This window comes from Miscanthus floridulus, chromosome 2 (genome assembly GCF_019320115.1).
Source record: "Miscanthus floridulus cultivar M001 chromosome 2, ASM1932011v1, whole genome shotgun sequence".
In the NCBI taxonomy this organism is placed as follows: domain Eukaryota; kingdom Viridiplantae; phylum Streptophyta; class Magnoliopsida; order Poales; family Poaceae; genus Miscanthus; species Miscanthus floridulus.
In genome coordinates, this window is record NC_089581.1 from 165,118,869 (window position 1) to 165,143,644 (window position 24,776).

Below are 24,776 nucleotides of genomic sequence, written 5' to 3' on the forward strand. Positions count from 1 at the left end.
GGCTCTTCACCTAGCTTCATCTGACGCACACCAATGAGTCGACCACGTACGCTGAGGCGCAGGGTGATCCGGCGTGGCGAGTGACGATGGAGCAGGAGCTCAAGTCCGTTGAGCAGAACCGCACCTAGGAGCTGGTGCCACTGCCTGATAGCCACTGCCCTATCACCCTGAAGTGGATGTTCAAGCTCAAGAAGGACGAGCTAGGCGCGGTGATCAAGCACAAGGCGCGGCTGGTGGCGCGCGGCTTCATTCAGCAGGAGGGGATCGACTATGACTACACCTTCGCTCCCATGGAGTGCATTGAGTCAGTCTGTGTCCTCCTCGCGCTGGCGGCTCAAGAGGGGTGGCAAGTCCACCACATGGACATGAAGTCCGTCTTCCTCAACGGTGACCTCAAGGAGGAGGTCTACGTGCGCCAGCCACCTAGCTACGCCATCGCCGGAGAAGAGGGGAAGGTGTAATGCCTGCGCAAGGCACTCTATGGCCTGCTCAAGGCACTCTAGAACATGAAGCTCGATGCCACACTCAAGAAGATGGGCTTCAAGCAGAGCGCGCATGAGTCGGCGGTGTACCGGTGGGGTAGTGGATGCAACGTTCTACTGGTCGACATCTACATCGATGACCTCATTATCACCGACGCTGAAGAGCAGAAGGTGGAGGTGTTCAAGGCACTGATGAAGAAGGCGTTCGACATGAGCGACCTTGGCCTCCTCTACTTCTACCTCGGTGTCGAAGTGCGCCAGGACGCTACTGGGATCACCCTCTGCCAAACCCACTATGCCAAGCGCATCCTCGAGCTTGGTGGTATGATAGGCTCCAGCCCACACCTCGATGGAGGATAAGCTCAAGCTGAGTCGGGAGAGCACGGCGGAGGAGGTTGATCCAACCCATTACCGGGGCTGATCGGGAGCTTGTGCTACCTGGTCCATACCCGACCGGACATAGCGTTCACCATCGGGTACATGAGCTGGTTCATGGAGCGGCCGACGATGGAGCATCTATAGGCCATCAATCAAATCTTGCGCTACATGGCGGGCACCCTTGACTACGGTCTTCACTACGGAAGGGCCCCCGACACGACGTGATTCATTGGCTATTGCGACAATGACCTCGTCGGTGATGTGGATACCAGCAAGAGCACAATCAGGACGATGTTCTTCCTCGGTGATTGCTTGGTTAGCTAGCAGTCCCTCAAGCAGAAGGTGGTGGCCCTCTCAAGCTGTGAAGCAGAGTACATCGCCACCACCACTACCGCAACATTGACGCTATGGCTGTGAAGGATGCTGGCAGAGCTCCTTGGCAGGAAGGTGGATGTGGTTGAGCTGAAGGTGGATAGCAAGTCTGCTATAGCTCTAGCCAAGAACCCTGTCTTTCATGAAAGAAGCAAGCACATCCGCATCAAGTACCACTTTATCAAAGATTGCTTGGAGGACGGAAGCATCAAGGTCAGCCACATTGCCACTACTGATCAGTTATCAGTTGGCTGACATTTTCACCAAGTCGCTGGGGAAGTCCAAGTTCCAGAAGATGAGGGAGGGGATTGGGCTACAACAGATCACCTCTAGTGCTCGACACAAGGCTTAAGGGGAGGTTGATAGATAAGTCTAGTGCTAAAGCTCTTATATGTTACTTTTCCTGCACTTTTACTTTTTCTTGGCTTCCAAGCCTAGTGTTAGAAATATACTCAGCATCTACTTTAGTGGTTAGAATATGTTGTAGCAAGTGAAAATCCCCTTTGCCTATAAAGGGCAAGGGAGTGTCATTGTAAAATAGGCCATTGCATTTCCATTCGATCTAAGCAGCCAAGGGTCAAGCTGCCCTCTGATAATTCCAGATCTGAATCTAAGATCCAATTAGGCCAACACACAACAGCACTATGGCCCTGTTCGCTTCGCTGAAAAAACAAGCCAAAACATTGTTTCGACTGATTTGTTGTGAGAGAAAAGCACTGCTCTGACTGAAAAAATAAGCTGAAAAGTACGGATTATAAGACAAGCGAATAGGGCCTATACATCATGTGCCTTCAGGGGCAATAAGCCGCTAGTGGCAACATTTATTAAAAGAAAACTAAGTGATAGAACATCGAAACCCTTTCTCTTAGCTTAAAAAGTTGTTTCATTTAACTTTTGAGCCTCCTCACAAAGCATACGGGAAGTTCCATGGCATAGTTTCCAAAAAAAAATCTGGTTCAAATTATTCCTCTTCCTTGTCTACCCCCTTTCCAAGAACGCATGCATGCAGTCAACTTTGTAAAAATTATGCCACAAATATGCATGAAAAGCATTTATATCTATCATAGTAGATTTTATTACATATTTTATTAACTTTCTTAAAATATACTCTCTCTCCATCTTAAAATAGAAGCCGTGATTTGACTTGGTGTGGTTTTCAAGATCATACTTTGACCACTAATTTCTCTTGTAATATATGATAAAAAGTTTGAATATTAGAAAATTATTTCTAAATATGAAATGTAATGTAACCGCTTTTGTACTATAGACTTTTCATATAATCAGGCTAATTGTTGTTCAAAGATAAAAAAAAATTTAAATTTTGAAATACATGTATGCCTTGTTTTCCGTGGCCGAGGGAGTAACTGTTTGGATCCCAAGACAAAAATTAACTCTATTAGCTCTTATTAGCAAAAAATTAGCACATGTTTTCTTTGGCATACAAAATATATGTCAACGGTTAGCCCCTTGTGTCATACAGACCCTAAGAAAGCAAATGATATGATGACTGAAGTTCATTAAAGACAATGATATGCTAAAAGGCAAGTAAAATAGAACAGATATAAGTGCCTCCGTTTACCCAGTTACATATCTCGAGAAAGCTAAGATTAGTTCAGTATAAGATCAGCCATTAGGTAAGCTATAATCTTTTTTTTTCATGGCCGTGTCTAAGTGCATTTTCCATATTAAGAGGAAAAGAGGGTTATAACACACATGGACTTAGTAAGCCATGGCTTACCAAGACCAACATGATCCCTGCAAAACCTCACAGGGATCGAACAAAGTTTACAATTAAGCAATTACATACAAACAATTCGGGACCGAACGACTATCAACTACTCTAAGAGAACCAACGAACATAATAACACAACTAGCTGCAAAAAACGAAGGCACTATAATCATTCATAAGAACAAAACCAACCTAGGAGGAATTGACACTATAATCCTTCATTCATTTTGGTATCACAAAGCACCAGTATTCAGTAGTATTCGCTGATTCACAATTGCTGAAAATGCCAAATTATTAATAAGTTCTGGTAGCACATAACTAAGAAAAGCAATGATTGGAATCATCAATATGGTTTATCAAAACACCTTGACACCTTGCTGATATCTGAAAATAAGTTTAAAGACAGAGCTAGGTACCTTTTTTAGATATAATCGATGATCAAGCATGGAACATGGTGAATATTCGAGAAAGAAAAATCAAGTCAGCTCATTGCTTCAGTATAGCCACTTATCAAATTTACAGTTTTAGAGCCTTTTATACTCCAGAATGTAGAGCACTAGTAGAGCCTGCTGAGCCACAGTAATTTCATTGAGGGTGTTTTATGTCTGTGGATGGCTGAAAAGTCCTGCTTCAACACATTAGTAATCATTAACAGTGCATTTCTATCCTCACCACCACCACCACCAACAACATAGCCTTTCAGTCCCAAGTAAGTTAAGGTAGACTAGAGTTAAAACCGACCAAGAGAAGTAACGGTTTAGGCACTTCAATAGCTACTTTCTAAGCACTCCTATTCAAACATAGATATCTAGGTATATCCCAAACTTTCAAATATCTTTTTATTGCCTCCTTTATGTCAATTTCAGTCTTCCTCTACCTCTCCTCATATTATAAGCTTGGCTTTGGACTCCACAATGCACTGGTGCCTCTGGAGGTCTCCTTTGGACATGGGCAAATCACCTCAACCGATGTTGAACAAGCTTTTCTTCAATTGGTGCTACATCTAGACGATCACGTATATCATCGTTCCGAACTCGATCCATTCTTGTGTGACCGTAAATCCATCGCAACATACGTATTTCTGCAACACTCAGTTGTTAAACATGTCGAATCTTTGTAGGCCAACATTCTGCTCCATACAACATAGCCGGTCTAATCGCCGTTCTATAGAACTTACCTTTTAGCTTTTGTGGTACCCTCTTTGTCACAGAATGCCAGAAGCTTGTCACCACTTGATCCACCCTGCTTTGAATCTATAGCTAACGTCTGCATCAATATCTCCATCCCTCTGTAGCATCGATCCCAGATACCGAAAGGTATCCTTCTTTGGCACTACTTGACTTTCCAAACTCACTTCTCCCTCCTCCTGTGCAGCTCCACCAAAGCTGCATCTCATGTATTCGGTTTTAGTTCTGCGCAATCTAAAACCTTTAAACTCAAGGGTCTGCCGTTATAACTCTAGTTTCCTATTTACTCCCACCTAACTTTCGTCCACTGACACTACATCATCAGCGAACAATATACACCAAGGGATATCCTTTTGTATGTTCTTGGTAACCTCATCCATTACCGAGGCAAAGAGATACGGGCTTAAGACTGACCCTTGATGAAGTCCAATTTTAATCGGGAAACAATATGTGTTACCATCGTTTGTTCGAACACTAGTCACAACATTGTTGTACATGTCCTTGATGAGGGTCACGTACTTTGATGAGACTTTATGTTTGTCCAAAGCCCACCATATAACATTTCTAGTTATCTTATCATAAGTCTTCTTCAAGTCAATGAAAACTATGTGGAGGTCCTTCTTCTGCTCTCTAAACCGTTCCATAACTTGTCTTATTAAGAAGATTGTTTCTGTGGTTGACCTTTCGGACATGAAACCAAATTGGTTTGTTGATATCTGTATCGTTCCTCTCAAGCGCTGCTCGATGACTCTCCCATAATCCTGTCCTCACCAATAATGCGAAGTCCTTTTCTCTCATACTGTATCCTACGGTTCAGTGAAACATACCAATATCCCCATTTCATCTTGATACCATAAACAAATGCAGATTCAACTATACTGGTCTCGATCATTTGCTGAGGCATTGCATGTAATAATGTATTAATGAGCGCCATCTCTTGCCATCCTGTGGAACAGTCCAACACCAACCTAGAGCATCCCCGAAACACAAATTCGGAACAAACAAGAAGTGCATGCTGTATATATTTGCTCAGAAGCCAGGAATCCCGTAGTGCAGCCATTGTGACAGAGTACAGACTGGCAGTACATCCGTATATGGATACACTTCTGTCAGATCAATGTGACCTTTCATCTGTATAATTAAATCTTCCAATGCCTCAACCTCCCACTTACGGCATAATCCATTGATTAGAACCGAGCACATTGCTATTGGGCTCATAAACAACCCCATCCCCTACCATTAACCATTAATCCATGCTTCAACAGGATACCGCAGATGCTGAATCCAAGTCACTGTATAGATGAATGCGCTGGGTGTCACTCAATTGAAAACCTTCTTCATGATTGGCTCAACATATCCGCATCGTTGTACGATGCACTGACCACTGACCGCCGGCATTGTAGAATGTAGATAACTGAAATTTTGGCCGGACACCATCGCTCAGCATCTGATCGCACCAGTCCATGGCAGAGTTGAGTGCTGGCCACTCGAAGCCTTGCCCAGATGTATCAACATCGAGGTACACGCGGAAACACCAATCTCTAGTTCTCATTGACTGAGCACATGCATGGAGTTCACCTTCTGCGTGTTTGCACCTTACTCACCTTGCTATCGCAGGGCTTGATCAAGTGGATTTCAGGTGCGTCCTGCGGTGGCGGTAGGTATGGGGCGCCCGAGACGGCGCGTGCAGGAGCGTGGCGGACATGCCACGCAGGTATTCGTGGGAATGCCTCCACGAGACGAAGCGAAGGAACCCGGAGGCGCGGTCCGCGTGCCGGTAGGGACACTCCAAGGGAGGCGGGCTGCAAGGGCGTGAAGCGGCCAGCAAAGGTGACGCACCGCCGCACCTGCCGCGCTAGTTTCCAGCTCACGCTGTTAATCCTGGAGACGATCGGCGCGGTATCCGGTTGTAGCTGAGACTATTCCATGGATTTTTTGGGCTTGTGGCTATCGCGAGAGGCGGAGCGGCGGAGGTGAGGTGAGGGTGAGGGATTTTGTGGTAGGCGCGCGGTGTGGCCGGTGGGGATTCCGTACGAGGCACCCGACGGCGGCGGTTGGGAGGAAGACGAACAAAGTGATGGGCTCATCGATTGCGCCCAAACTCTCGCGTAGTTTTCCGGCTGGACCGAGCCCAAAGGCCACGGCCCACGCGGCTATGTCGATAATCCGCGGCCCATACGTCGGGCCGTCATGGCCGAATCAATGGCGGCCGCCGGCCGGGCGCCCGGGCGAGAGCCGAGAATGCGGGCGTACGGCTCCCGTCGGCGGGCGAGCAACCGCGCTGCTTCCTCCTGCCGTACACTGGCGGCCGGCTGTGGCGACTGGCGGTCAGCATCTCGGCCAGGCTAGGTGGTTCCTGTCGGTCAGGTGAGCCTCGTGTCTCTCTGCTTCACTACCAGTTAACTCGGGCCCGATGCATCTTACACATGCATGCCCATGCTCAAATATATTTATATAATAAGCCAAGTGTAAAACCTCATCATAAAACCTGAAATTACAAGGAAATGGGCTAATTACTGTAAGATATAGACACAAAGCCTGTAATCCCAAAGAGGTAACTCTTCTTTCACGATCAGTGATGATATGTTAATCATCAGGCACCATATCTTCTGGTCCATCAAACCTCCGATCTCCATCACCAAGTGCTTGCCAACGCGGAACAGACTCCACAACCACAAGGACTGACATAGACGCCCAACTAGGCCACCATCTGCATTCTATCCAACCACATCTCGCAAGCGTGATGCACTCCAACTCCGGAGCATCTTCTTTATTTACTACCATTCTGCAAACCATGTTATTTACTCCCGTTCTGTTCTGCTTCTGTTCTATAAATCCGCACTGTCCAGTGTCCACTCGACTTTGCCAAAGAATAGATAGGCTTCTCCTTACTCATACTGTTACGTGACGTGACTATGAAACTCCTTCAGACATTATCCGCCACCTTGGGAGCAAATTTCTTCACAGCGTCGCCGACCGTGAGGAAGATCTTGTCTTCACCAATCATGTCTGTGAATTTAGCTGAGCGGAGCTTCTGGATCACCTCTGGCCCGGGATTGGCAAGAACCAGCTGTAAGTAAAAGGAATGGATTTTGATCTTAGTGAGGGTTCTTCAGTGAATTTTTATGTTAGCAGTATCACTACCAGACTGCTAGTAGTTGTAAATGCTTGTTATGAGATCTGGCGTCTTACCTGAATTTTGCTTTTTTCAAGAGCCTTCAACAACTCCTCCAAAGCGTTGATTCCACTTGTGTCGATATCAATTACAGCTGTTGAGAGTCAGAACAATGTTTTCAATCACTATATGGAACTTAAGTAAAAAGATAGCATATAGTCAGATATGTTCTTGTGACTTACGAGACAGATCAATAATTAGAAACTCAGTTTTTGGCAACTTCTGGTCCTGTTGTTGCTCCTCCTCGTCTCTTAGCCACCTCAGGATTCTGAAAATTAGATTCTAATTAATCACTGCTTTCCTCTTTAGCTGATTTTAAATCGTAACATTCTCTATTAGAATACTGAACATGACTCAATAATGCATCTAATGCAATCTCATGCCACTAGAATACTAATCACATATCGTATTTGCACATGTAGCCAATCTTAGAAGAGCATCTGATGTAGCCTTGCACTTTCAAGGAACTGTTGACTTTCTTTTTCTGATCAGATAAAAGACTTTGCATTGAGGTTACCCTCCAAATTATGGATGAGTCAATTCGAATAGATATAAAAAGAATGCTAGTTATCACATCCATCAAATTATATATCAAAATTTCAAAGTATGATTCACAGATCTATAAAACACATAACTACATCTGCCCTGCAGGCCAGATCCTAATCTGCAGTATATAGATATATAAAAGGTTTATGTGAAAATTCTTCTAAGCACTAGCATCTTATGCTTTCTTTTTAATGCTTGTACATTCTGCTTGAACTATTAAAGTATAGCATGGTTCACCTCTTTTTTGTCAAAAAAGGCTGTATCCATGGTAATAACAAAAAGAAAGCCAAATATGCTACTATGAAACCCTATAGTAGTAATCATTCCTGTGGCAGAAGCTCATGTTGAATACAAGCATTTTACCTCTCTTTAACATAGTTGGAGTTTGTGAAGTATATAGCTGAGTCCACTCTAACAATTAGCACCCCTGGAACCTTGGTAGCATCAGGATATTGTTCTACATTCCTGTATATAGTTGTTCGTGGAAGGTTTCCAAGTAAAACTGTTCTTGGCCGTGTTACTTGGAGAAGAATTTTAGCAAGAGATATCGCAACCTATTCACAAAAGGTTTTACAGTCATCAGCTCTTTGTCTACTATATAAGAACTCAATTGTTGGTAGCATAAACGAAATAGTTGTGATTCACACCGCAATGAGCAAGCCATACTCCACTGATGAAAATATGACTCCAAAGAATGCTCCCATGCATGCTAGAAAGTCCAGTTTGTCAACTTTCCAGATAAGGTAAGCCGACTCATAGTCAATTAAACCAAGCACTGCTGATATGATGATTGAGGAAAGGATGGCATTTGGAGTGTACTTGAACAATGGGGTGATCAACAGCAATGTAAGCATTACGACAGTTGACATAACAACATTTGACACTGCTGTTTTGCAGCCAGCCATGTAATTAACTGCTGACCGTGAGAAAGAACCTACAATGAATGACTTCTGTCAGAATAATTGTTACCTGTGGCTATGAATTGTTTTTTTTTCCTGAATTAATTGTTACCTGTGGCTATGTAGCAAGAAGTCAATGAACCAACAATGTTCATGGTTCCTAGAGCCACCATTTCTTTATTCCCATCTATCTGGTAATCCTTGAGGGCAGCAAATGTTCTTCCAATTGCAATTGCTTCCTGATAAGTTTGCATCAGTTGATTAATTAGCACATTTTTTTGTCATAGAAAAGTTTTCCACGTTATCATAATTTTGAACATCAAAGCTTAAGAAGTCTGTTTCCTTATCAAAGGGTTTGTCTCACCGTTAGGCCTATCATTCCAGCTACTACCCCAATTTTGAATCCTGTTGCCAAGTATGGGCCAGTGAAGTATATGAGACTAGATGAAGGTGGGTTGATGCCTTTCCTTATGTTCTTGACCTGCAGTTATGCAGTGATGATCTTTATTGTTAGCTTCAACTAATAAGATGCACTTGCATATTTTTCCGATGGCTAACATCAAGAACAGTCAAGTATGACTTACAATTGCAACACCATGCTTATCTGCACGAGTGATGTACACAAAAAATGTGGATATGATCACCGAAGTGAGAGGTGCGATTGCAGACACCCAGAAGAGCTTTTTATTCCTTTTCCCCTGAATTATTCAAAGAAACGGTGTGATCACATATAGTCAAAAGAAAACCAAGAAGAGTTCTTGCCATCTTGGAGCATGTAATGTATTGTCTTACAATGTACTTGGCAACCAGAAGGAATGCAAGGAAGGACGCTCCTATCAGTATTGTCTGCCAATTCCACTGCAATAAATAGCAGACACATATATTGCGTCAAACACTCAAAGTCTCAACTATCGTGGTTTTCATCAGGCAGGTAAAAAGATCCACATGGTACAGTGTCTTACCCCATGGTGAACATTTCCCCAAACTGATTTCATGACAGATACAATATCAGATTTCTTGGTGAAGTTTGCAATTCCAAGGAATCCTTTCAGCTGCTGAAGAGCAATGGTGATGGCAGCACCGGCCATGAATCCGACAATGGCAGCATGAGACAAGAACTCTATGATAAACCCTAGCCTGTGGCAGAGTTGAGTTTCAGACTAGATGAGATGCTCATGCCAAAGCAGCTACGAACTGACAGGTTAACAATCACTAGGGCCGCTCACCTGAAGAATCCGAGCGCTGCCTGAGTGACCCCTGCGAAAAAGGTCGCAGTGAACGCTAGCTGCCTGTACTCAAGCGGGTGTGTCTTGGGGTCAATCTCATTCTGAAGGAGAGTACCGAGCAACAGCGACACCACGGCCACTGGACCGATGGCTATATCCCTGGAGCTGCCCATCACCGCGTATATCAGAGGCGGCACGAAGCTAGTGTCTGTAAAAATGGCGACCACATTTCTGATCAGCATAGTTGAAAGTGATCTCAATTAAAACGAAGAGATGCATATGTGAATGAGTGCACTTACATAATCCAACCTCTGCTGGCAAGTTAGCAAGCTTAGAATAACCGATGTCCTGTGGTTGAAAGCACGGTTTTGTTAGGCCACAGATTGTATCAGACAGCGTCAGTGCATGAACCCGTGCTGCTGCTGACGCGAGGTATATAACTCAACTGACCTGGGGTATGCAGAGGCTGGCAATGGTGAGCCCGGCGATGAAGTCACCCTTGAACTTGCCGAGGGAGTAGTGTCTGATCCAGTCAAGCACCGGGAAGATGTGCTGCAGGCCGAGCCAGATCTTTTTGGACTTGGGCTGGTCTTTGTACTGCCGCAGTGGGTCGTCAGCGAAGAACGTCTCCTTCACCGCGTCAGAGAACTCGGTGAGGAAGTTCTTCTTCGGCGGGACGCCGACCTTATACCCATGCCCGTGCTCCATGCGGCGGTGTGATGACGTCCGGCTAGCAACGTCGGCGCCGTGGTCGTCTTCTCCCCCATCAGACACCGTTTGCGGCATCTGCGGTGCTCCCAGTGGGATGGACGGCTGGTTTCAGGAATATCTGTGATGAGGAGTAGGAAATCACAAAAGGAATCACATTGGCAGCATGTTAACACAAGAATCTGAAAATGAGATGATCAGATGAAGGAACACACGCATGGACGTACGATACTAAAACAAGCACTCTGGTCTCAGTAAACAACTGATGAGTTGTTTCTTAGAAAACCAACTTTTGATTGTTACTCCATCATGGTGTATAAAGTGTAAACATATATACAGCTAAGGATTGTCAGAGACAAAACCTACACAGCGATGCGACGATGCCTGTTAGCAGAAGCACTTGTGAAGAAGTCCTATTTCGCTGCGTCGTGATGAAGCTAGGGACTGCCCATTATATATACGCATATGCAGATGCAAGAAGGCTCTCCAGCCAGAGATCAAGGTCAAACCTCTATTTTCAATAGGGGCCAACGGCCAAGAGCCCAAGATGGGGAGCAAGCTATATGAATCCTTATCGGAAAACGTTCCACGTTCAACGTAGAGGCTGGAAATAATGACTAACTAGCGAATAGGTTATGCACAGCTCATCGATTGCTTTCTCACTCTCATCGGTTGAGAGAATATGAGCTGCGATTTAGGGATAGGAATTAAAATCAAAGTTTTTTTTAAACAAAGGAAAATCAAAGTTGACAACTTACAAGTCTGTATTTGATTTAAGAAACATGTGATAGAACTTCTAGAACCTCTAGGTGCAGATCAGTGGGTAAATACATAACTTAGATAGGGAAATTTGCTTGGTGTACCATATGTCGAGCGCAGTCGCAGCCATGGCGCTGCAGTGATGTGGCAGCCGGTGGCGCGGTGTCGTAGTTGAGCACCGTGCAGTGGAGACGCGTTTCATTGGCGATGGCGAAGGCAGTGGGTCTTTCTGTCGCTGGCAGCACCGCTTTCTTTAGATCGGGTTAGGGTTTCTCTGTAGACGGGTTACGGCAGCTCAGGTCAATCTCGTACCTTGTACCCCGGCCCCCATGTCCCTTTTATGGTGCTGTACGACTGGAGACCACCAACCATGGAGTGGTTGGACGCCCCCGATAAGGGCGCGGATCCAAGGGGCCATGACCGTGGTGGAGATCAAACTAATATTCTCCCTCTTGATCTCACCTTATTTCTTAAACATAACTTACTTTATCTTATTCCCATTTCATCACAGATCAGTGTATAGAGCGTGCCTCATCGTCACGGTCTGTTGCCATTAGATTAAACAGCTACAACGCATCTCTCTGTTTTGAAACAGATACTCAACTAGGCCCTTAGTATCAAGAAATCATAGGCTTTCCCATAAACCTATGTCGACTGTGTGTTCTCTGAACGCACTGGGTGGTTAGCCTTTGGTAAGCGGATCCGCAAGTACTTACTCGGTACTTATGTGCTCAATGCTTTTCAAAATGATTATGGATTTTCTCTTTTACAACATATACCTTAGTGTCAATGTGTTTGGCAGCACACTTGACTTGTTGTCTTATAAGTTAACTTACTTTAAATGGTTATTTCTGTTGTCTACCATTGTTAAATCCGGGTATAAATTCTCTTAACCTCCTTTTGCCTGTTCCTTAAGCCTCATGACAAGCTATACTATGGTATGCATCACTGATGACACCATAACTGTTTCTTTGGAGCTTTTCCACAATAATACTACAACTGTGAGTGTTAGCAATTGCTGTGGATTTCACTACACATCTCGCCAAGACTTAACTTTTTATACCCTCAACTACTTGAGAGTACTTATTCTTTCTTACTCAGCATGAGGCCTATGATACTTTGTAAAATTGCAAGACATTCTCAACTCAATTCTAGTGATCTATATCTGAACTGGACTTCTGCCAAAATATCCCGAATACGTAAACTACGTCAGGGTAAGTTCTTACTTGTACTTGTACACTCATCAAGCTTCCAACAGCTGAAGCATATGGAACCATGTTCATTTGATCGATCTCATATTAGTTCTAGGAACACTTAAAGTTTCCAAAACTATTACCCTGGTCTATAGGAGCAGGCGTAGGTTTACTCGCATGCATACTTTACTTCTTTAGAATCTTTTCTAAGTTTGCCTTTGCGATAGTCATAATACCCTTATTTTCTTCTATCTCGGTGAATTTTGATTCCTAGAACCAATGATACTTCATCAAGATCATTCACATTGAAACTTGAGGATAAAACTTCTTCTTTTCCAATGATAGATTAACATCACTACTAGTGAGTGCAATGTTATCTATTCACCGGATGTGGAAAAAGAATTTTCCATTCTTGAACTTTACATAAACGCTATTGTCCTTTTTATTTTTCTTCAAACCCAAACTTTCTTATTGTTTCATCAACATCAAGTACTACTGTCTAGAGACTTGTTTTAACCCATAAATAGATTTCTACAGGCGGCATCCCATACATTCTTTTCTTCCACGACAAAACCTTTTGGGTTGTGCCATATAATCGTTTTCTTATAAATCCCTGTTGAGGAATGTCGTCTTTACATCCATCTGATATAACTCTAAATTGTAATGTGCCATTAACATCATTATGATTCTAAAAGAATTCTTACATGAGATTGGAGAGAAAAATCTCATTGTAATCTTTTCATTCTCTTTGCGTAAAGCATATTGCCACAAGTCGTGCTTTATATCTTTCTACAATCACTTTGGAGTCACATTTTGTCTTGTAGACCCATTAACAACCTACTATTTTGGCTCCATTAGGAATTTCTTCTAAATCCCAAACATCGTTGGTATTCTTCGAATTCATTTCAACCTCCATAGCTTCTTGCCATTTAAACGAGTAAACGCTTCTCATGACTTCTTCAAATGAGGTGGGATCACCCTTCATTTGAATTTCTTTACTAACATAGACTTTATAGTCATTGGAAAAACTGGTTTACTAATTCTTTGAGATCTTTTGGGGCCTCAGCTACTGGCATTTTCATATGGAGCTATTGTTGCTCTTCATTGCCAAGAGACAATTGATTCTACAGGCTCCTATATCGCAAGATCCTTGTTTATATTATTCATCTTCTTCGAAGAGCCAACAACAGGTGTTGTATTAGTCATACAACATCAATAGGTATTAAGAAACTTATTGCTCCTGAGTCATTGGAGTAGGCACGCGGTCCCTCTTCTCTTCAAGTCTTAGGTCTCTACATACCTCTACATACTATGCTCCTCCAGATCTTTCCATCTTTTCTAAAGATAGTGTATCTTTAAATATCTTATTTTGGGTTTAATCCGTTAAAATCTCATATGGCGCTTTAAGCACCACTTAACATCTTTGAGACTGACTACACTATTTTTATGTCGGAACTTTAAAAGGTCGAGGAATTTAGCTATTTCTCTATTTAGGGGTATCATTGTTGTAACTGGTGTACTTCTTCAACGGTCTTTATCTCACTCTTAATGAAGAGTGTCTTTCTTAATTGATCTTTATATTCCTCTCTCGAAATATGGCATGAACTTTACTGTCATAATTTCGATAACTATTTAGAAAGCTTGTAAATGAGGAGATACTTATAACTTACTTTATTCACATGATTGTGTCATGTAAACAAAGTTATTTCTTGATCCGTTTAGGAGTACACTTTTCTTAATTCATTTTATGAACTCAACGAGGTCTTTCATTAGTAATACTTTTACAAGTCACACTTGTATCTTTTTCTTATCGTTTGGTTAGGATTGACCATGACGATGCATTTCTATTATGCCATGGTCAATACTATGATAGCATAATAGCTACCCAAACTTCTCTTGCTATGCGGGATACAAAACCATTGAGTCATTGCAAAACTTCTCCTGTCATGCTAGATGGACTAGCATAATTACTATGCCAAAACTTCTCCCCATGCGGGATACATATATACGAAAACTTAGTCATAATGACTAAAACATTCACTTATACTTTATTTTTTAATTAAATCTTTCCGTTGGTTCTAATTTAATCAGAAAATTAATAAACTAACAAAAATTGTCCTGAACTGGCTTGACTCAAGTCTTTTCATTCACATACCCCAGCATTGCAGCCCGTTGGCATGCAGCCGAGTGATCTCGTCGAATTAAAACATACAAGGTGCTTCTGTATCAATTCTACATCACCATTAGGTAGAAAATAGAATTAATGCATAAAACTCAGAAATTAATTTGAAATCCATATAACTACTCTTCAAAATTCAATTCTCCTGTTGGTTCGAATTTAATTAAAAGATAATCAACTTCATTGCAGTGAAAACATGTTAACAAAATATATTCTATTAGTTTAGGAGCATTTCTTGGTCCTTATTAACTCTATGAAAAATTCACCACATTGGTGTAAAAATTTTCAGAGATTTAAACTTCAAACTTAAATTCGTTAGAATATTGTCATCATCAACGTTGGTCAGAAAATGACAATACCATAATCTTACTTAAACAAAAAATGGACTACTCCTCTAATTAAATTTTCCCATTGGTTCTAATTTAATTAGAGAATCAACATAATCATAATTTTCTAAATATAACTGCTCTTCAAATTAAATTCTCCTGTTGGTTCAAATTTAATTAGAAGATAATCAGCATTAAACTTTACGGCGGAAACTTAAACATAATTTATGAATTTTATCCACAAAAAAATTCTTTTGCTAATTTTCTTGAGCCATTAATCATTTTCCAGGAGATAAACATTTACTGGAAAAAGAAAAACAAAAAATGGATTCAAACTGAACAATGTACTTTAGCCCAACCGGCAAAACGATCCGGTCCAAATACCCCCGCGCGCGCCCACGGCGCCTCCCAGGCCGTAACCTGGGCCTGGGCCGGCAAAGTCACCCGCTGCGCGCTCCCGCCTAGGGCTCAATCTGGCCTGGTTGATCTTCGCCGTTGATGCAGATCAAACGGCCACGCGCGCGTCTCGGCGGATCAAAAAACGGCTCCTAAAACCATAGCTCACTTCTCTTCTCCCCTTTCTCTCTCTCAGCCCCGCGAGCGACAGGGCGTAGTCGAGCTCAAGGCGGACGTGACGTAAGGGATGGTGGCTCCGCCGTGGCACCCCTCACCGGCGCACGCGTGTGGCCGGAGCCGCGTGCGGCACCGTCGAGCGGCACCACGGTGGTGCCCTTTGGTCCAAGCCCGAGGCGGAGGTCGTGCGGCGGCGCTTCTCCCTCCCCGGCGGCTGGGGTTGACTTCCCGCACGGCGTCCATGCGACGACCGGCGGTGGAGATGGAGTGGGCGGACCCTAGGTAGGAGCTCCTTCCCCTTGTCCGTTCACTCTCTTCCCCTTCCTCGTCGCGAGTTAGGGTTAGGGTTTCGTTAGGCAAGCCGCCTTCCTAGCTCTTTCTCTTTCCCCTTCTTCTCTTTTGGATCTTCTTTCTTTTCTTCTCAGAGCTGGTCCGATTTGGGGATAGGGTTAGGGATCAGTTACTGTTTTTCTTTTCCCGATGGATTATGGTTCGCGTTAGTGCTTGGGGTTTGAGTTAGGGTTCAAACCCTCTGTCTCTTTGCTTCTTCCCCTTCCCCGGTCGCAGATTCGGTCGATATGTTCTCTTTTCTTTCTTTCTTTCTTCTAGATTAGGGTTTGGGTCAAGGGTTCGGGTTTGGCCGAACCCACTGTTCATCTTCCCCGCCTACTATTTGCGGGTTAGGGTTAGGGTTCGTGTTTGGGTCGATCCAAATCGACCGAATTGAACCCTCTTTCTTCTGATTTCTTCACCCCGACTGGGGTTAGGGTTCCACTCCAAACCGGATCGGACCCTCTACTTCTCTGTCTTTTCTATTTCTTTTCAGTTTTCTATCCCCAAACTAGATCTACACCCTAGAAAGCCTGGCTCTGGTACCATTGATAGAAATTCTAGAACCTCTAGGTGCAGATCAGTGGGTAAATGCATAACTTAGATAGGAAAACTTGCTTGGTGTACCACATGTCGAGCGCAGTCGCAGCCATGGCGCCGCAGTGACGTGGCCGTCGGTGGCGCGGTGTTGTAGTTGAGCGCCGTGCAGTGGAGACGCGTTCCATTGGCGACGGCGAAGGCAGTGGGTCTTTCCTGTCGTTGGCAGCACCGCTTTCTATAGATCAAGTTAGGGTTTCTCTGTAGGCGGGTTACGACGGCTCAGGTCAACCTCATACCTTGTGCCCCGGCCCCCATGTCTCTTTTATGGTGTTGTGCGACAGAGGCCTACCAACCATGGAGTGGTTGGGCGCCCCGATCAGGACGCGGATCCATGAAATCAAACTAACAACATGCAGAGTCAACCTGACAACTTGCGACTATAATCTTTTCAAGTTGCAGCTGGACAGTCACGCTATCCAAAATACAGCAGTTTCCTGGGGTGCCAGTGATACATACGAGTACTCAGCAAATATTCAGGCAAACTCTGAACTGAGGGACAGGAACTGCACTTCTCAAAGTTTTTATGTTCGGGCCATCATAATATTGTGTAATATTGTGTTAGTGACTTCTGTTGGCAATTACTAGGTTGGAGGGTTCTCAAGTCCACTAACTACTGGAAATATAATGTTCTCAAGAGAGTCTAGGCACTCTTGGTGTCTCTAATTAACTTGTAAGTTGAAAGACTACATTGTGTATACCATGCCTTTATCTTTACCTTGTTCAATTTCTCCCCATATCGGTACTATTTTTCAAATGATTTTGTACTACTAGCAAGTTTATACTTTATCGAGTAGAAGAACAGTAGCATGAAAACTAACTGAGCTATGAACAATTTCCATTTACGATGGCATGTTCCTTATTTTCCAGTGGGAAACCAGACAGCCTACAATCTTCATTTTTTCTGTAGTAGCATACGTGTAGAAAGTGGTTGTTTCAAGTTTTCATGCATGAATGACAGGTACATTTTCACTATAAAATTGTTCCAGAGAACAAAAGACATTCATGATGTCAAATCAAATCCCTTTCAAGCTAACAACCACATCTCACAAAGAAGCATCAAATTCACACTCAATGAACGCGTCACTTACCCTATTCTTTCCTCCAAAAAACGTCAGAAATCATTATTTTGTTAATGCAACATCGACCTCTAGTCATTAGAAGTCGACCTTTCGGAGTATATGTGCAACTGAAAATTGCAGCCTCTGAAATATTCAGTGAGCTAAACCTTTTGAGAAAAAAGTTCAGTCTGTTAGACTGATTTTTCTTTCTGTTAACCTGATCGAAAGAACAAAAACTAGACCAACCTTATTGGTAGTTTCCCTGAACAAGCGATCAACAGCGCTCCTTTATGGGTGATTGCATCTAGCCCAGTCAATCTGATCGAGCCAAATGACCGGCTAAATGATCACCAAGCAGTAATACAATAATCCTATCGCACAAAGAGGATTAGTTCTGATTAGAATTCGGAAAGCAGCTTCATTTAACGCAAAGAACCAATAATCCAAGTCCAAGAACGTACTAACAAACGGAATAAACAAGGCAGGAACTCAAAGTTTACGACTACGATATCCAAAAAAATTCTGCTTCCGGTAAAACAAAAGAAAAGCGACTGTAAAAGAACAGAGATCTCTCTTCCTTACTGCAATACTCAGCGGCACTTGGTGTTGGTGGTCTGGTCGACCTCGAGAACTTTTCCTCCTTGCCTTTGCCTTTTGGACTTACCGGGCCCCACAGTGGGATACTGCTATTATCTTTCAGATTGGATGGCAGAGGATTGTTTGGAATGTGGACGCAATTGTGGGTCAGGGGTGCAGCTCGGTCTTAGGTGACGAAAGTTCCGCTGTTTTTTTTTTATTATTAAAGAAGAATGGTAAGGAGGACAAGTGCAGAGCCGGACGAAAGAGAAGGTCAAATCTGTCCAGGTTCAATGCATCCACAAAAGTATCTGTTGGCCAAGTTGACTTCAGTTGAATTTAAACAGGAGCTTATACTTAGAGTATTAGAGATTAGCCAAATCGTTTTATAAAAGTAAATTGGTTATTATTAAAGGAAAAACGTCTCCAACAGACTCAGTAAATAACTCTCTAAATTTAGTAGCTCTTTATCCCACCTCATTCGCTCTCTATTTTTGGATAGCGTACCTCACTAGCCATCCACCCTCTTGGTTTTACAGAGTGTGTTGGAGTACTCTAGTATTTTTTGTCAAATCTATTTTAGAGAGTAGCTAAATCAGTAAATTTAGTTAGTCTTTTTGGCTAATTTCTTGGAGGTGCTCTTATATTAGGAAGTTTAGAGGGCCTTGTGTAATTATTAATCACAAGCATTTTAGAGACAGTTGTATTACGACCAGATTGAAAAATAATTTTTGTGGTCAAAGTGTACATGAAATTCATTCTTGGATAGCACCATATGCAACCTGTATTGTGGCTTTTTAGTTAATGCCATCGACTATGCAGTTTTGGATGGCACCATATGCAACTTGTATTGTGGCTTTTTAGTTAATGCCATCGACTATGCAGGTTGTATGTGGGAGTGTCTTAGAGGTATTCATAAAAGGTGAGGGTGCACGTGTATATGTAAACGTGTGTGTCTATATTGTTTTTAGAGAAAAGTTTGTTTGAATTATTTAGATCTTTGCTCTTGGAATAATTAGAAGATGGCGGCGGCTGGCGATGGAAAACCGCTGGTGCCACCTATGGGGCAAGATGAATACGTTAATAAGAAATATAGTTGTAGTTGCCAAAAAGCGGTTCACTTCTCATCGACGAAACCACTTTTTTTTTCCTAATACAATGGCGAAAACCTTTGGCCACGACATAGAGCCGAACACTCACAAATCCACTATCGCACCAGAGGTGGTTTCACTAGAACGAAACTACCTTTTATAGATAATGTAGGAAAACTATCATCCCATCATAGAGTCATGCACCCAAAAATCTATCATTGCACTAGAGGTGTTTTCACTAGAATGAAACCACTTTGGGCTTGTGCTCATTAGGTTCTATGTATGAAAAAGAGGTTGAAGCTACTACTAGTATTATCATCATCTTCCTAACCTCTTTTTAGTATTCCCTTCCATAAAAAATAAGCAAAGTTTTATAGTATAACTTATTCGTGATGGGAGGTCATCAAAACTTTGTTATAAACATAACGAAGGCATATTATATTGTGAAACCACTTTTCGATACAAGATCTACTCCTGTTATTTTCAAATATCCAAACACAACAAATGTGATATAATATCAAATTAAAACTTAAAATGGTTATCTTTAGATAACGCAAAATGTTGCCTTCTATTTTACCAAAGGAATCACGCTCTTATCTTTCTCTTAGACTGATTGATTAATGAGGATGGTTGATCTATGTCGTGTGATCTATAGCATCACCAGTACTGTCCTTTTGCGACTTCCTGCTGGAACTGGTTGCAGATTGACATAGATCATCAGTTGGACTTCCTCTAGAATTTGGAAATGTTCAGAAGACAGCTACAAGTGCCCTTCGCCACAGAAATTATAATAATCATGTGCGAGACAATTTGGAAAGCAAGAAACGGACTAATCTTCAGTCAAGTCCAACCATCAATCCAAGACTCAAAGAGAGAGTTCAGAAAAGAATTTACGCTGCTCATCTTGCGTGCCAAAAAGAAATACTTCCCCTCGATAGAATTATGGTTAAACAATCTAGTCTGATCTCGTTAGCTTGGTTTATCTTCGTTATTTCCTTTTTTGTTTCTTAAGCTCCCTCTTCCCCTTTTGTATCCCTCTATTTTTAAATTTCAATAAAATCCAGTAGGGCAAGCCCCTCTTGTTTCACTAAAAAAACCTAGTATCCATATGAAGACCATGATTAATGAAAATCATAGACCCTTACTAGTTATGTGGTGTTTAAACTCTAGGGGGTTCAGATATACATATGTGATCTGCGGGGTGGGGGTGGGGGGTGGGGGGTGGGGGGGTGGGGGGGTGGGGAGGAGATTTAGACAGGATATATGTCTAGAATGCGCCCCCCCCCCCCCCCCCCCCTTTGGGTAAAGTATATTTTTCAACCTCCAACTTGTATGGTAGTCTGATTTTTAATCTTAACTACTAAACCATGTAATGAATGTCCTCGAACCATAAAAAACAAACAAATCTGGTCCTTCATTTGGCTTCAAAGGTGGCTTTCTATTTTATAAAACTAGAAGGATACCTCGCGCGTTGCCGCAGAATTTTCTTAAAATAAATCTATTTTATATATAGCATTACTATATGGAATGTTGTATACCATGTGTATATATATGAATTTGACTTGTATGTTATTTTATTATATCGGATCTGGTAAAAAATTAGTAAGCTAATAGAAGAAAAACCAATAGAACATTTGATCACATTATAGAAATATAAGTGATGAAACAAATAGCATATGTAGATGACTTTACGTTAATAGATTAAAGATTAAAAGTATTACACATAATAGAAATGATGTGGACATTTTTTATAATTAATAAGGGATGACATGGATAGCTTGCATGAAAGGATTGCAAGTTAGTGGAACACTTGGTGGGGAATGTTGTGGACACATTGCATGAAGAGAGAAAACATCTAGTGAGGTTTATCTTTATAAGAGTACTAGATGATACCCCGCGCGTTGCTGCGGTAATTCTATTGCGCTTCTTAGGATGTTGATTCCTGGAGTTAGAAATGTAGAGCTTTACATGTGTTAAAAATTATGTGACAATATAGTTGTGCAATCTTTCTAACATGGAAGGACAACAAAAGGTTGATAATTTGAAAAGTGTCGTTAATTCATAATCATGGTTGCACTTATGCCTCAAAACTATTGCTTGGTAAATTGCATCAAAAATATGTTAAACAGAGCTATTTTGTGAAGCCCCGACAACAGTAAGAATTAAGATTGTTAGCAGAAACGGGGTTATATGTGTATTGTTCGCCTTCCCATATGTGCTTATGGATTATGACGTCAAGGTATTTGATGCACTCATCACAGATCTTTGGAGTTGCTGCTTTACATGGTTATTAAAATATACATAAGCTCTCCCGCTCCACATAGCTACAAATGGACCTGCACCTCAAAAATCAAAAAAGGATGCTGCTACGCATGAACTGAAGAGGCGCTGAAGCCTGCTGTAGATCTGCTGATGCAAATGAGCCAGCACTTGCCTGCATGCCATTGTCAAAAACGGCCTCTCCCTGCTTGTCCACGTGCGCCATGCGCACTCTGGCGCTGCTCTGTCGTTCACGGTCACATGAAACATGAGCTCCCTGGTGAGCAAGGGCTTTGTTCTGTTTCAGCTTTCTTCTCTCCTCTAGTTCTTTTCTTACAAATCTTTACTCAAAACAAAAAAAAAATACAATGCTAAATTACAGAATCATCCTACGACATTGCACTAATCAGAAGAATAAAATATTGCCCCCATTTTGATTCGGGCATTGGGCCACCCCTAAAGAAACATTCAACAGCTTGAATTCATCCAATAGAAGAAAAAATAAGCAGCTCTTATTGTGGTTGTCTGGGGTTGCCTGCGAAGCGGCGCCATCAGTATTATTGGCGCTCAAGGAGGTGTTCGAGCTGGGAGTGTTGTTTATCTACTCGACTACTCGCGACCAAACTCAAGCGGTCATTTTATCGAAAACCTACTACACACCAATTGAGCTCAGAGCCCTCATCACCATAACTGAACTTGGTTGAACGGCATGACCACAGCATCATAAAGAACTCACGGATCATGGAGTAGAGAGAAGGCTCCAGAGTCCTGACTCACCGTAGTGGAGTAGCCCGTCTAGATCGGATCGTAGGGAGCCGAGGATGACCGAGACCATAGCGACCCTGCGCAGCCCCCGATTTTTTTTTTACTTTTTAACTTTTTTTTTTTAAGTTTCTCACAAATAGACCCTTGACGAAAAGAATTCAGAAAATGGATCCTGAGCTCGGCGCCATCGATGCTAGCGCCGAGCTAACATGTCTCGGCGCCAGCGTCTCTGGTGCCGAGCTCTTAGGCGCGAAGCAGACGTGACGGTGACATAGTAGAGCTGTCTGTTTTAACCCCGGCCATGATCATGATGGGAGGTTGGGACTAGGAGTGGGAGCAACAACAACAGCTATGGAGTCTAGTCCAGTCCGGTGCACCCTGTTCGTGCATGTGATGGTCTCTGACTGCGTGCATTTTCTATCGGCTTTGGCCACCCATGGACTCCAAAAAAAAAAGTAAAAAAATAGAGTAGAGCCAGTAGAGCCAGGTAGCCTACACTAGCAGCAGACGATGAAGATCTTGTACCTTGGAATTTGCGAAAGCCATGCACCGTCCACGTCGATCAAAGCTGCCGCATCCCTGCATTGCATGCGTTGCAGCTGCACTACACTGCATGTAGGCAGAAGAGTACAGTTACATGCGTGCTTTCTTTTTTTTTCAACGCAAGCGATCGATTTTTTTCATCAGTCTCAAAGCATGTGCAACAAGATCACTTTATTTTATGTAGCAGGAAGGAGTACTATCAAGTAGTACTCAGGTGTTTGTTAATCCACCTTGCTTAGTAATTATTAACACACAGAACCGATCGGTGTAGTAGTAGGTCAGTGCTCTGAAAAGTCCCGAGAGATTCAAGGTGAGAGCAATGGTTACTATAAGGAGAATAATGAATTTTTATTTAGGATCTTTGAAATTAATTGGCAAGTATTGTTACGCTAGCAAATAAAATAAGTATTGTTGCTTTTTTTCTGGTACTATATTTGTCGAGCTAATATATATTGCTTGTAATAATATACAATAATGTAATATATTATTGATTATCATAACCACAAACATGTGTGCTCCGCAAATGTAATGCTTGGTCCTTGGTGTCATAGGAGTGATTTTCATCACATGTTTAGATATGAATATGCCTTTTCATAGAGATAAATATGTCTTTTCACAGAGACACGCGCGTGTGTCACTGGTGCATGGCCACTAGTTAAATTAAAGTCTCCAGTGAATGAAGGGATCAGTCAGTTTTGACGTCAACTACCGAACAACTAGTACTACTTGATAGTACTCCTAGGACAACAAACGCTTTGCACGTACTCCTAGATACTAGTATCGTTAACACTCACAATGCAAGAAACTATTAGCACTCCGTTAAGAAAATGCAACTATGTTTAATTAAGTTTTTAACAAATAATATTCATATTTATGATTTCAAATCAATTATTATAAAAATACATTTCGTAATTAATCTAATAGTATTTATTTGATATCATAAATATTGATATTTCTTATTTTTAGTTTGTCAAATTTAAGATATTAAAACATGACACTACGTTAAAATTGCATTTTTTTCTAGGATGGAAGGAATACTAGGAATTTAGAAAGATACGTCGTCATTCATTGGCAGCAGGGTGCGATGCATACGTGCGTGGCCTAATGACAAATGAGCCGTCTCCCTCTCTCTCTCAAATGGAAAGAGAAGCCTGCCTGTAAGCAAAGCGCTACAGCTACACGTTCTTCGATCGCTTGCGTTGAAAAAAAGAAAGCATGCATGTAACTGTACTCTTCTGCCTGCATGCAGTGCAGTGCAGCTGCAAGGCATGCAATGCAGGGATGCGGTAGCTTTGATCGACGCGGACGGTGCGTGGCTTTCGCGAATTCTAAGGTATAAGATCTTCATCGTCTGCTGCTAGTGTAGGCTACCTGGCTCTACTGGCTCTACTCTATTTTTTTACTTTTTTTTGGAGTCCATGGGTGGCCAAAGCCGACAGGAAAGGCGCGCAGTCGGAGACCATCACATGCAGGAACAGGGTGCATTGGACTGGACTGGACTCCATGGCTGCTGCTGTTGCTCCCACTCCCAGTCCCAGCCTCCCACCATGATCATGGCCGGGGTACATGACAGATAGCTCGGCATCAGCAACTCTGGCGCTGAGCTCGGCGCCAGGGTTGTTGGCGCCGAGCTGCCTGTCATGTCACCACCACGTCTGCTTCGCGCCTAAGAGCTCGGCGCCAGAAACGCTGGCGCCTGAGACGTGTTAACTCGGCGCCAGCATCGATGGCGCCGAGCTAAGGATCCATTTTCTGAATTCTTTTCGTCAGGAGTCTATTTGTGAGAAACTTTTGAAAAAAGAGCTAAAAAGTAAAAAATTCG

The 24,776-nt window shown here is 42.6% G+C and overlaps 2 protein-coding genes and 1 long non-coding RNA gene across 7 annotated transcripts; 2 read left to right on the forward strand and 1 right to left on the reverse strand.

The window, feature by feature from the left end:
* Positions 1-506: 506 nt before the first annotated feature.
* LOC136537378 (uncharacterized mitochondrial protein AtMg00810-like) lies at positions 507-1,487 on the forward strand. The gene is made up of 2 exons (XM_066529369.1): positions 507-804; positions 1,291-1,487. Exons 1-2 carry the CDS (start codon positions 507-509, stop codon positions 1,485-1,487), a joined length of 495 nt encoding a protein of 164 aa, XP_066385466.1.
* Positions 1,488-6,603: 5,116 nt separating this feature from the next.
* On the reverse strand, positions 6,604-18,372 carry LOC136535580 (sulfate transporter 1.3-like). 5 transcript variants are annotated; one of them, XM_066527877.1, is made up of 15 exons: positions 18,303-18,358; positions 17,967-18,091; positions 10,445-10,823; positions 10,294-10,342; positions 9,995-10,202; positions 9,731-9,905; positions 9,561-9,626; positions 9,353-9,466; positions 9,133-9,249; positions 8,881-9,007; positions 8,517-8,803; positions 8,233-8,423; positions 7,506-7,591; positions 7,341-7,417; positions 6,604-7,218 (listed from the first exon to the last, which is right to left on the reverse strand). In XM_066527877.1, the coding sequence occupies exons 3-15, from the start codon at positions 10,778-10,780 to the stop codon at positions 7,075-7,077; spliced, it is 1,977 nt and encodes a 658-aa protein (XP_066383974.1). In that variant the 5' UTR covers positions 10,781-10,823; positions 17,967-18,091; positions 18,303-18,358; the 3' UTR covers positions 6,604-7,074. The 5 variants fall into 5 exon arrangements, with proteins under 5 accessions (XP_066383974.1, XP_066383972.1, XP_066383975.1 ...); XM_066527875.1 differs by lacking the exon at positions 17,967-18,091 and having other exon boundaries at positions 18,303-18,372; XM_066527878.1 differs by lacking the exons at positions 17,967-18,091; positions 18,303-18,358 and adding an exon at positions 11,566-11,697.
* LOC136535581 (uncharacterized) lies at positions 8,856-9,471 on the forward strand. Its single transcript, XR_010779014.1, has 3 exons — positions 8,856-8,962; positions 9,061-9,218; positions 9,338-9,471. It is a non-coding gene; the product is annotated as an uncharacterized lncRNA (long non-coding RNA).
* Positions 18,373-24,776: the final 6,404 nt, after the last annotated feature.

Excerpts from the sequence above, each read along its gene's own strand:
- LOC136537378 (XM_066529369.1), top strand. The coding sequence starts at position 507 with ATGAAGCTCGATGCCACACTCAAGAAGATGGGCTTCAAGCAGAGCGCG. Across the intron at positions 805-1,290 it reads GCGCATCCTCGAGCTTGGTG|AGCTCCTTGGCAGGAAGGTG; the intron begins GTATGATAGGCT and ends GGATGCTGGCAG.
- LOC136535580 (XM_066527875.1), bottom strand. The coding sequence starts at position 10,780 with ATGCCGCAAACGGTGTCTGATGGGGGAGAAGACGACCACGGCGCCGAC. Across the intron at positions 9,627-9,730 it reads GGGGAAATGTTCACCATGGG|TGGAATTGGCAGACAATACT; the intron begins GTAAGACACTGT and ends TATTTATTGCAG. Across the intron at positions 8,804-8,880 it reads TTCTTGCTACATAGCCACAG|GTTCTTTCTCACGGTCAGCA; the intron begins GTAACAATTAAT and ends CATTCATTGTAG.